The sequence below is a fragment of the Eptatretus burgeri genome, chromosome 9 (genome assembly GCF_056783735.1).
Source record: "Eptatretus burgeri isolate ZD-2024b chromosome 9, Ebu_testis_v1, whole genome shotgun sequence".
In the NCBI taxonomy this organism is placed as follows: Eukaryota; Metazoa; Chordata; class Myxini; order Myxiniformes; family Myxinidae; genus Eptatretus; species Eptatretus burgeri.
This window is the reverse complement of record NC_140969.1, coordinates 47,236,721-47,249,161: the sequence shown is the minus strand read 5'-3', so window position 1 is coordinate 47,249,161 and position 12,441 is coordinate 47,236,721. Positions and strand designations below refer to the sequence as shown.

At 40.9% G+C, this 12,441-nt stretch overlaps 1 protein-coding gene across 3 annotated transcripts in view; it reads left to right on the top strand.

Annotated features, from left to right (window-relative positions):
- Nucleotides 1-12,237, top strand: part of LOC147020077 (meprin A subunit beta-like) — a 54,632-nt gene extending 42,395 nt beyond the window's left edge. For 2 of the 3 annotated variants that reach the window (XM_085895091.1, XM_085895090.1), the window contains exons 9-14: nt 3,102-3,239; nt 3,600-4,177; nt 4,305-4,404; nt 4,565-4,741; nt 9,501-9,765; nt 11,496-12,237. In XM_085895091.1, the coding sequence (XP_085751217.1) occupies nt 3,102-3,239; nt 3,600-4,177; nt 4,305-4,404; nt 4,565-4,741; nt 9,501-9,765; nt 11,496-11,607 (1,370 nt within the window). In that variant the 3' untranslated portion in view covers nt 11,608-12,237. The remainder of the gene's footprint in view (nt 1-3,101; nt 3,240-3,599; nt 4,178-4,304; nt 4,405-4,564; nt 4,742-9,500; nt 9,766-11,495) is intronic. The other variant, XM_085895092.1, reaches the window with a different exon arrangement.
- Nucleotides 12,238-12,441: the final 204 nt, after the last annotated feature.

The window sequence follows — 12,441 nt, the reverse complement described above, 5'->3', positions numbered from 1 at the left end:
CATCGCTACTGTCTCTGGTGGGCATAATCCTTGGAGGTCCGAGCATTTTTGGGGGGAGAGGGCAAGTATACAGTGTCAAGGCTCTTGGAGAAGCAAGGACACAGGACAGATCAGGACATAACAGAATGGAAAGAATAGTAGAAAGAGAAGTGGGTGCAGGAGTGGGGCGGTGGGTGCATCATCAGCAGAGTTGAGTGACAGAAATAAGAGATACAATTCTGGAGACGGCGATGGTTGACGAGCAATGTACACGGTTCGCCTTTTTTATTTTTTGACCTTCGAGGGGATGCCATGGGCAAACTGGCGGGAATCAGGAAAAACGTAAATGAGGAAAGTTGTAGTACTCGAAGAGCACGACTTGCATAGCAACTTTCATTCGAAACAGTTGAAAACCCGAGGAGCTCGATGCCCAATTTATTGATTTTTTTTGACATTTTCTAAGTTTGTGACCTTGGGACGAAAATGAAAAATTGAGCTCCCTGGGGCTACGCAGGTGCCATTGGGCGAACCAAATACCGAAACCCCTGCCAGATTCGACAAACCCTCTCGGAGAAGATGTAACTTGAAACCGGCTACCCCCTAAAAACACATGTTTTTTGGGCGTGGCTCCACCCATAATGGGCGCAGCACGCCCATTCTCCGGAAAACACAACTATATCATGATACAAACCTCGCACCCTAATTTTATCAAGATCGGATCAAAACCCACGGAGCTATGCTCGGGACAGACAGACAGACACACACCCATAACGAATATAGCGGTCACTTAATGACTTGTGAACCAATGGGAAAGAAAGAGGGTATGAGGAGGACATGGGCTGAATGTGTATACAGCTGCAAACCCTCAATCACAGAAGTGGATGGAAAAGCTGGAAACTCAGAAAAAGGTGGACATGGGGAGGGTTAATGGAGTTAGAAAAGATCATGGCTGTTGTAATGACCGAATACCATTTTCTCTAAACATTGAGACAATGTGGTAACATTGAAACATAAGCTACTCTGAGCACTGTGCAGCTGATGAGGCATAACTGCACTGTTTGGTGGCACAAAGGATTCTCAGCCACCTTTTCAAGTTTATTTGGGTATACTTTTGCATGTAGAAACTCAAAAAGGGTCTTACAGGACAAAATGTAGGATCTTGGACAGTCAACATAAAACGACAAGCAGTCATAGACTGGTACTTACGAAATCGTCAACTTGACCTCTGAGCTTGTCTAATAAAAGCTGTCTCTGGAGAAGGTAGCGACACAAGCCAGAAGTTTCTACGATGATTCTGTACAAAACCATCAAAAATCGAATGTTTGACCTCACTGTGACCTTGAGCTTTGACCGATTTTGACCAAATCTAATCAGCGCTAGCCATCACCCTCCTGAATCACGTGGTGTAATTTGGCATTGGTAGCTTCTTCCGTTCTCGAGTTATCTTGCCTACAAACAAACAAACACACACACAAACAACCACAGAAACAGATGACGGAAGTCATCAATATACTTACAAAATCTTTAGATTTCGTAAGTAACAAGCAGTCATAGACTGGTACTTACGAAATCGTCAACTTGACCTCTGAGCTTGTCTAATAAAAGCTGTCTCTGGAGAAGGTAGCGACACAAGCCAGAAGTTTCTACGATGATTCTGTACAAAACCATCAAAAATCGAATGTTTGACCTCACTGTGACCTTGAGCTTTGACCGATTTTGACCAAATCTAATCAGCGCTAGCCATCACCCTCCTGAATCACGTGGTGTAATTTGGCATTGGTAGCTTCTTCCGTTCTCGAGTTATCTTGCCTACAAACAAACAAACACACACACAAACAACCACAGAAACAGATGACGGAAGTCATCAATATACTTACAAAATCTTTAGATTTCGTAAGTAACAAGCAGTCATAGACTGGTAGTTATGAAATCGTCAACTTGACCTCTGACCTTGTCTTATAAAAGCTGTCTCTAGAGTAGGTAGCGACGCAAACCAGAAGTTTTACGATGATTCTGTAGAAAACCATCAAAGATCGAATGGTTGACCTCACTGTGACCTTGACCTTTGACCAATTTTGACCAAAATCTAATCAGCACTAGCCATCACCCTCCTGAATCACGAGGTGTAATTTGACATTGGTAGCTTCTTCCGTTCTCGAGTTATAACTTTTTTTGGATGTTTGACCTCACTGTGACCTTGACCTTTGACCAATTTTGACCAAAATCTAATCAGCACTAGCCATCACCCTCCTGAATCACGAGGTGTAATTTGACATTTGTAGCTTCTTCTGTTCTCGAGTTATCGTGCCTACAAACAAACAAACAAGCAGTCATAGACTGGTACTTACGAAATCGTAAACTTGACCTCTGACCTTGTCTAATAAAATCTGTCTCGAGAGAAGGTAGCGATGCAAACCAGAAGTTTCTACGATGATTCTGTGCCAAACCATCAAAAATCGAATATTTGACCTCACTGTGACCTTGACCTTTGACCGATTTTGACCAAATCTAATCAGCACTAGCCATCACCCTCCTGAATCACTTGGTGTAATTTGACATTGGTAGCTTCTTCCGTTCTCGAGTTATCGTGCCTACACACACACAAACAAACACAAAAAACAGAGGATGGAAGTCATCAATATACTTACGAAATCTTTAGATTTCGTAAGTAAAAATGTTCTTGATACATCATCAGAGTTGGGAAATTTGTTCAGTGCAAGATTTCAAGCAGAAAACATTGTTTACCCTTCTCAACTCCAAAAAGGCTTGTTTACAAATCATCTTGTACCATGCATACTCTTCACTTCAATTTCCTGCACCATATTAACCCATTAAATCTCTTCTCCTCTGGTGGATCCTCTCTCTCCCATCTGCCAATTTTTTCATGTACTGCATCTCTACTTTTCCATAGGGATATTGTTTGTGTCTTGGTCACCTGCAACCAGCTACCTCAATGTCTACCAGATGGCCTTTGTTGTCCAGATGTTCCATGAGCCTTGATCTGTTTTTAAATATGTATATTCACAACAAATGCAAATAACATCGCTGTTTTATTTGCTTTTGATAAATCTTACTGAAAATTACACTCATTCACTGATCGAATACCACCTTTTGGACCTTAGATTCATCTTTGGCCCTCTTGGACCGATGCACCTTTGATGATCTAACTACCTGTGGCATGGAGCAGATCGCAACTGATGATGCTGACTGGCATTGGGTCTCTGAAACCACTGAAGATCTGTTCACCAGTGAAATAGATGGTGAGTATAGACCTGGAATCATCAAATGCAAAAAATCTAATTATTATTTTATTTGTGGTGAATCCAGTTTTGTGTGAGTTTAAAATGGCTTTGATGAGTCATAAGCTAGAAAAAGATAAAGTGTGCTTGTTTTGACATCTTGTTCAATCAAATGCAGTGTATAATGAAGTTGACTTTTTATTCAATATTAGGTCTTGCTTATCTAAATCAGTTACATTGTACATAATTTAACCAAATCTCAATATACTAAAGATCGATTTAAAAATTGGTTGCAGAACAGCCCACTGTTAAAGAATAAAGATAAACAACAGTTTTAAAGGTTTACAATATTCGAGTTATCACTGTTTTTTTTCTCCATAGATGGAGGTCCATATTTGTTGTTCAACAGCACCGCAGCGAGTCCAGGCGACGTGGCAGTAATCGAGACCCGTGTGCTGCAACCACAAAGGACCCAACAATGCCTGCAGATCTATTACCAGCACAAGGGCAGTCGTGATGACCAGCTCCAGATTGCTATTAGTCATCCCTCAAATTCCTCACAGTTTAAAGTGGTCTCCAGCATACCAGCTGCTAATATTAATCAGTGGACACTCGCACAAGTACCGCTGTCTGAGAGCAATCCTTTCCGGCTGGCCTTACGTGCGGTGGCTGGAGTCTCTGCAGAGACGGGGGGCTGGGCAGTGGATGACCTCACATTGATGGAGCTATCCTGCTTTCCACATATTTGGCACATTCCAAACTTCACCTCCATTCTGGACGATACAACTGAAGGATCAGCAATCTACAGCCCACGATTTAACAGCACCGATGGGTATTCTTTCCAGCTCAGCATGTACCCCAACGTAAGGCAACTTAACAATAAAAGCATTGGGTTATTCGTTCATTTGACAAGTGGATATCAAGATGATGAACTGCAGTGGCCTTGTCCCTGGAAGCAGGTACGTACCTTTGGGATGCTGTAACTGCAGTGCTGATGTTGGAGATTTTTGGGAGGCAGGAAGGATCATTGTATCTCTTGATATTCATTGCGATGCAGTGTGGATTCAGATTTTACTTTATTCTCAGATCACGATGTCTGTGATGGACCAGAACAGTGATGTGCGACTCCGTATGTCTCGTACTAACAGCTTCACTACAAACCCAAACTTAGAAACGTATTTACATGGTTAGTATATGCTTCATTTTTACTTACTCCTACACACTCCCATTGATCTCATTCTTGCCATATACTGCCATAATCATTTTCCCATTGCACACATCTTAAATGCACTCATCCACTAATAAATATCATCCTGACTTGTACTTTGGTGCATTTCTTCCTGCAGGTTCTCTTGTTTTCATCTGGGACCGGCCAGATAAGATTGGTTACCAAGTGGATGATCATGGTAGTACCTATTTCCGTGGACCAGGTTATGGGTACAACACATTCCTCCCTCATGTTTATCTTCACAGGCGACAGTACATCAGGCACAGAGATATGGTCATCCTGATCAATTTTGAAGGTGAATGAAATGTCTTTTCAGCATTTACTTGTAAAACTTAATAAATCGGCAGTTTCGGCTGCATTGATGTCATTTTGAATATGATTACACTTCACGTTTAAGCATTCCGACTGGCTATTGCTATTATAGTTGGAATAATGGGAAAGTTTAGATCTTACATGATGGACCCCTTTATAGTCTACAAGATGCAGTCATCCTTGCAGAAAAATTGGATGTCTTTGTAGATTGAGGTGTTTTATGTATAGTGTGTGTGTGTGTGTGTGTGTGTGTGTGTGTGTGTGTGTGTGTGTGTGTGTGTGCGTGTGCGTGTGCGTGTGTGCGCCTGCGTGTGTGTGTGAGACTGTGTGTGTGTGTGTGTGCGTCTTCACTAAGCATCTCATAACCTTGTCTTTGCTAACTATCCCTCCTCCCCTCACCTTTCTTTTTATTTTTATTTTTCTCCCAACCCCCCCCCTCAATCTCTGTCCCCTCCTGATAAAGTGCACCACTGTCCTCCAACATCTCTCTCTCTCTCTCTCTCTCTCTCTCTCTCTCTCTCTCTCTCTCTCTCTCTCTCTCTCTCTCTCTGTCTCTCTGTCTCTCTTTGTCTCTCTCTGTCTCTCTCTGTCTCTCTCTGTCTCTCTCTGTCTCTCTCTGTCTCTCTCTGTCTCTCTCTGTCTCTCTCTGTCTCTCTCTCTCTCTCTCGCCCCACCCCCTCCATTCTGGAGTGGGCTGCATAGTGACGTGTGGTGAGGCATCGTTTTCACCTCCTTCCTACCTCCTCCTTGCTGACACCCTCTTCTTCTCTCTCCCCTCCTTGCTTCCCTTGATCTTTCTTCCTCCTCCCTCTTTTTCTCCCCCCCCCCCCCAGCCACCTCTCTCTCTCTCTCCCCTGTCTTTCTCTCCTGTCTCTCTCTCCTCTCCCTCTCTCCCTCTCTCTCTATCTCTCTCTCAGTAATCCCATCAGCAAAGACATGGGTGGTATTTGCTGTGACTGTAATAATAACAGTTATAATAATAATAATAATAATGATAATAATAATAATAATAATTGATACACTTTTACATCTTTTCAGACCTTTGAGCTTTACAACTAGACCATTTAGACATTTCATTTGCAATCGATGACTTTTCATTTTGTATATCCTTCATTTATTGGCCACATGAAATACACCACATAAAACAAGTCCTGGTGAGGGTCTGCAATCTCTGATTGCCCTTTCCAGTTTAATTTTGCGATTTGGAACACAACAACCAGTCGAAAGCCCAACAGGATCGTGCAGATGTCTTGTATTTTATTTGAGTTTTTTTGGTCTGGGTTTGCGTCCCAACATGATTTAGATAATGTCAGATTTCTGGTGTTCAGGCTGGGTGTTGTGTCACAAAGTGTGCTATCTCTTAAACGAACACTAAAGGCCCGGTCACACCTTGACGTTTTAGGCAGCGATGGCAACGTATTAAAATGTATGTAAAACGCTGGCTTACGTTGAACTTTTGATGTTTTTTTTTAAAGATTCGGACGTATTCATAGCGACTTGGTCTTATGTATAACGCATTGGTAACGGACACAGAACGTTTCGTTGTGTTATAGATAACTTATACCAACGAATGCTGAACCTGTTGTCAGCCTACGCAACCTATGCCCAACGATAGTCTAACTTAGGCATAGCGCGTTGCACGCATCGCCGACGATGTCGTGACGTAGCCTATTAAAAGGCTGACGCACAACGATTCGAATCATAACTGCCGTAGAAATGGAAGTGACAACATCGCGGTCACACCTTGGCGATCTTGCCAGCGTATGACGACCTAAGAAAAATGTGTCTAAAACGTTGGGGCACGTCAAATACGGTATGAGTAAGTTTGGTATACGTGAGTACAACGCTAAAGCACGCTATCATAAGTCGTAGTAAGTAGAGTACGTCAAGAAATTTTAAACATGTTCAAAATTTTACGACGTACTCGGCGTATGACACACGTTCCGCATGCGATGGGGATAAGTTTTACACACGATATGTGGACGCTTACACACGTCCACAAAGGCTACTTATAAACTACTCATAAGTCGAAACACGTCGCGGTAATGTCTTTTTTACGCGAAACTTATTTCTAACTTATGTTTGACGTGCTTTGAACCAATTCTTTACGTAGTCCCAACACACATCGACGTATGTAGACGTATTCCAATGACGTCTTCCGGTCGACAAAAAAACAATAAATGAATGTGTTTCTAGCTTACAACTGCCATCTAAAGACGTGTTCCCAGCAGTTTTGGGAATTGGTATATAAAAATGCTGCTCATAAAAGGGGAACCCAACAGTGATTTAGAGTCCTTTTTGAGTCGATGTCCATGTCAGCAGTAACAGTATCAGTATTAGTATCAGTATTAGTAGTAGTTTGTTCATTTTGGCAGTAGTAGGTGAGTGTGAGGGGGAGGGTGTGGCTTATGATGGATCGTCCTTGCGTCCGCGTGTCCACGGGTAGGAGACATCTTTTCACCATTGTTCGAAGTTCTTCGCGGCTAATTTTTTATGGGGCTTTTTCAACAATGAGCTATAGCTTGTTTTTACGATTTCGGTCTATTCATAACGGGTTGGACAAATGCACAATGAACTAATAATGTGCATAGAGCGCTTTGATTACTTATAGATACGATATACCAACGAATAATTATCGTGAAGCCGGCGTTCACAAACTATGCCCAACGATAGCCTAACTTATCCATATTGTGCGGCAGTTTATCTTTGCCGGTGACGTAGGGTTTGCTATTCATAGGCTGCCACTCAACAATTTAAATGGCTCCATCTCCACTATTGAAAGTAGACGCTTGCGCTCAACAATTGGATTTTTTTTACACTCAACGACTTTTAAACGGTACCACTCAACTATTTTCATTGTTTACAATAAACGATTTAAATTGCTGTCACTCGCCTTTGTTTTTGACGCTGGCGCTCGGAAATTTTAATCGTTTCTATTGAACGTGCTAAATCGCTCAAACCCCACTATTGAAAGTAGACGCTTGCGCTCAACAATTGGATTTTTTTTTACACTCAACGACTTTTAAACGGTACCACTCAGCTATTTTCATTGTTTACAATAAACGATTTAAATTGCTGTCACTCGCCTTTGTTTTTGACGCTGGCGCTCGGAAATTTTAATCGTTTCTATTGAACGTGCTAAATCGCTCAAACCCCACTATTGAAAGTAGACGCTTGCGCTCAACAATTGGATTTTTTTACACTCAACGACTTTTAAACGGTACCACTCAACTATTTTCATTGTTTACAATGAACGATTTAAATTGCTGTCACTCGCCTTTGTTTTTTGACGCTGGGGTTTGGAAATTTGAAGCGTTTCTTCTGAACGTGTTAAAACGCTCAAACTCGACTAGTTTAAATAGACGCTGCCGATGGACAATTGGAATCATAGCCAAGCTAGACATCGAAGTGTGAACATCCTCATCATGCCGAAGAAAAGTTTGAAGAATGCTGCAAATAAGTGTCCTGGCCATGGCCAGGACGCTGACGCCGTGGACGCTGACGCAAGGACGATCCATTATACCGACGTCTTTCAGCCTATGAGTAACTTAAAAGTAACGTCTGTCGATGTGTGGCAACGATCGCGTAACGCGCCAACAACACGTTAATCATAGGTTAGAAATAAGTTTCGGGTACGCTAAACATTACCTCGGCGTGTCTCAACTTATGATTAACTTACAAGTAGCATGTGTTGACGTCTGTCAACAATCGCAGACCGTGCATACAACTTGTGACCAGCGTAGCGGAACGTGTGAGTCATACGCCAGCATACGTCATGAAATTTCAAGCATGAAAAAATTTGAGGACAACCAAAAAGTACAACGTTTAAAGCCAGCGTACAACGACGTATGGCAGTGTTTTTTAGCGTGCTCTCAATGTTATCAAAACTTACCCATAACGTATTCAACGTGTGCCAGCGTTTTAGAAAAAAAATTCAAAAATCGGCATATGTTGGCTAAAACGTCAAGGTGTGACCGGGCCTTTAGCTGAGTTTCTCGTTTTGTTGCATTAGTTAGTGTACGTTAAAGATACAACATGTCTTTTTGGATGAGTAGTTAGTCATCAAAGCAGAGAAAGATGGCGAGAGATGTAAAGGAGAAAGAGAAGAACCAATGTCTGATCCAGTAATATTCAATGTGTGTTTCTATTTTTTAAATTTTTTTCCCCTGCCACTCTGACAATGGAGGAGACAGGAGACATTAGATTTGAGCTCCGACTGATCATCTATCCATCTACTTTTGTGTATGTGATATTTCAAAAACCGTTCAACATTTTGCTTTCATATTGTAGATATCTATTCCTCATGACATTATCTCAACCTGATTAACTCATGGCTGTGATTGTCTGAATTATGTTTCCATGGCAACCATTCATGGTAACTTGGCTTGTGTCTGCGATATTTAAAAAACCGTTAAAGATTTAGCTTTCATACTATACAGACATATTGTTCTTCCCATATTGCTCATATTGTTCCTCATACCATGCAAAGGTGGGGAAGTGAGTATCAGCTCTTTGTTTTGATACAATATTAAGATGAGATCATAGATGGTAAAAAGGCAATAAACAAGCAGTGGAACAAGAGTTGGATACAATTGAGAAGAATATACCAATACATTTTACAATGGTTGTAGAGGGAGGAGATATTACGCTCTCGTAGGAAGCGGGTGTTTCTCGTACAAGTAATTGTCAATGCAGAGCTCAAAATAGTTAACTTGTTAGCATTCTTTATCCAAAAACCGCAGATATTTCCCACCTGTTGAAACCTCAATTGGTGGACAAGCTGTCAACCACCAATTCACCAACCACACAAAACTCTGGTGCAACGACTTCACTAACAACAGACTCACAAACCACAGGTGACTCTGGTGAAACGATGTCACTCACAACAAACTCACAGACCACAGGAAACTCTCGTGCAACGACATCACTGACAAGCCAGATGGTAAACACTCAAGTGGATTGCAAGAACGGAACTCTGTGTTCAACTTTCGAGACATCTGTGTGCAGGTATGAAGTTATTTAACTTGGTATATATATATATATATATTTTTTTAATTTATTATTATTTATTTATATATATATTTTTTTATTACTTTAGCAATAGTAGTACCTAGGATACATTACACACTGTCCTTTTATTGGGAAAACTTATTCCACAGCCTTATTGAATAGCTAAAGAAGCTCAAAAGTGAGTTTTCCCAGAGATTAAATTGATGTATGAAGGGTGTTCAAAAAGTTCTCCGAGTTGGATATAGTCATCCAAGGAATGCCAATGTTTTGTATCTTACATTATCCATGCATATTTAATTTGAAATTATTTTTCTTGCCAAATATATCGATTTCTATTGTTGTAAATTATCATAAATTGGTATTTTTAGATCCTCGTGGAGGATCTCTAAGTCTTACTCGCGTTGTTGTTCTTCATCTTCTTCTTGTGGACTTTTTTGTTTCACAGCCTCCAGTTTTCATTGAAACTTCCTGAAACTTGCCATATATATGTAAAAATACCCTGCGCAGAGAGTAACCATCTCTGATTTTGAAAATTCCTCCTAGAAAAATGTTTACGTCATAATATCTCCGCTAATGGAAATCGCCTAAAAAATTATCTCCGAAACTAGGCAAGCTGTTTGAATTTTGTTTGCAGGAATCAAGCCAAGCATTAGCACAGATAATTTATCGCAAACCTGATACATTACTATGACGTCATATCAATTTTTATGACGTCATTCCTATTTTTTGACATTTTTTGTTTCACAACCCAGAGTTTTCATCGAAACTTCCTGAAACTTGCCATATATATGCAGAAAGACCACGCGCAGGCAGTAACCATCTCCGATTTTGGAAATTCTTCCTAGAAAAAAAGTTGACGTCATAATATCGCCGCTAATGGAAATCGCCTATACCATTATCTCCGAAACTAGGCAAGCTGTTTGAATTTTGTTTGCGGGAATCAAGCCGGGCATTAGCACAGATTTATTGCAAACCTGATACATCACAATGACGTCATATTCGTTTTTATGACGTCATCATTAAGAGGACGAGGATCTTAGCTCATTCGAGCTTGTTTGGACTATTATCTCATTCTTACACTCAATTCTGGACACGCATATCTCAGATGAGAAAACTAGTGTGCTGTACTGTCTCCCGAAGGCAACAAATCTTGTCCACCTTTTGTTGTTTTATATTGTTGTGTCCAAGTAATTATACTGTGCCTCCCCATACCCTCTCACATCCTGTGTGTCAGACTTGCTGTGTCTTCCTACCCACAAAATACAATTTATTTATTTGCACAGATTACTTTAGCAGTATATGTTTAAACAGTGTTCATCAACTCCGCTGCAGCATTATTTTAAGATGCTTTTCTCCATAACATGAGAGGTAAAAAATAGTTTTTTGTCATAATGGTCAGTTGTAGCTATATTAAATAAAGACAGCCAATCCCTGTGTACAAAACTATTATTTCTAGAATTCACATTGAAGTAGCTTGCCTGGAAAAGGTGTAAATTTAAGAACAAAATTATTATATTTTAATCATTACACAACAATGAAGTAGAGTCTGTGATTGTTGTAGTGAGGAGGAGGGTGAAATATGTTGAGTTCAATAATTTTGTCCACTCTGGTTATTTAGAATGTAAATATAATTGGGACCACATGATAAACCAGTTAAATCTTAACATCTGTAAAAAATATATGGATATGGCATGATCCCAATTCTCTTCTACATTCTTCCTTTACAGTAACTGTGAGTCTTCGACCACTGTAAGGAATGACGGCATTCGCCATCAGGACACCATCTTGTACGCATGGATAACCATCTGGAGCATTGCACTAATCTCTGGTGGGATTTAAGACATCCAGACCCTTACAGTTACACCAGAACTTCTCTCGACTCGGGTGATGAAGAAAAAGTGAAACACTCTAATCCCCTCATTTTTGCCATCGTCGTGTGGTTATTTATTTTCCTTCTTTGTTAAGTGCGTTTTCCCCCAAATTGTTGCTCACGGGTATATTGGAGGTGGAGAAGAGGTGGTTTGGAAAGGAAGGGGCTGAGGAGATTAAATTATTATGTACGTTGTTACGTGGAAAGGGATGGGGAATCCATAGATAGATTGTACTCGGAATAGTATGGACCGTGGGATCGAGTAAGGTAGAATTACTCCTGTATTAGTGATCTGTCAGAGGTAAGTCATGTGCTAAAATGTGCACCAAGAAGGTGATGATTGTGAACCTCGGAGTCAAATTGGGTAAGTTTCTATTCTGTAAAACCTTCTTTACAGGCAAGGTTCTACCCTCAGGAGAGCCAGAAAACAACATCTTTCTCATCTCAAGTCTGAACTCTCAAACCTCTCTCCATCCTCAAAATCCTGGTGGCGTTTAATCAAATCTGTTTCTGGTTTATGTTCCCCCTCCATCCCCTCCCTTACCTCAAATGGCCGCACTGCTGATACCACACATGATAAAGCTGAATGTCTAAACTCGGTGTTTGCAGCTAAATCTTGTGTCCTAAACCCATCACTTTCTCTACCCACTTTACCCAGTCGCACCCAACTGTCCCTAGACTCTGTATCCTTTTCTCCTGACAAGGTGGAGAGCTTGCTTTCAAACCTCGAGTCAGATTCTGCAACCGGTCCAGATGGCATCAGCCCACGTGTCCTCAAAGCCTGCTCTTCTGCTCTTGCTCAC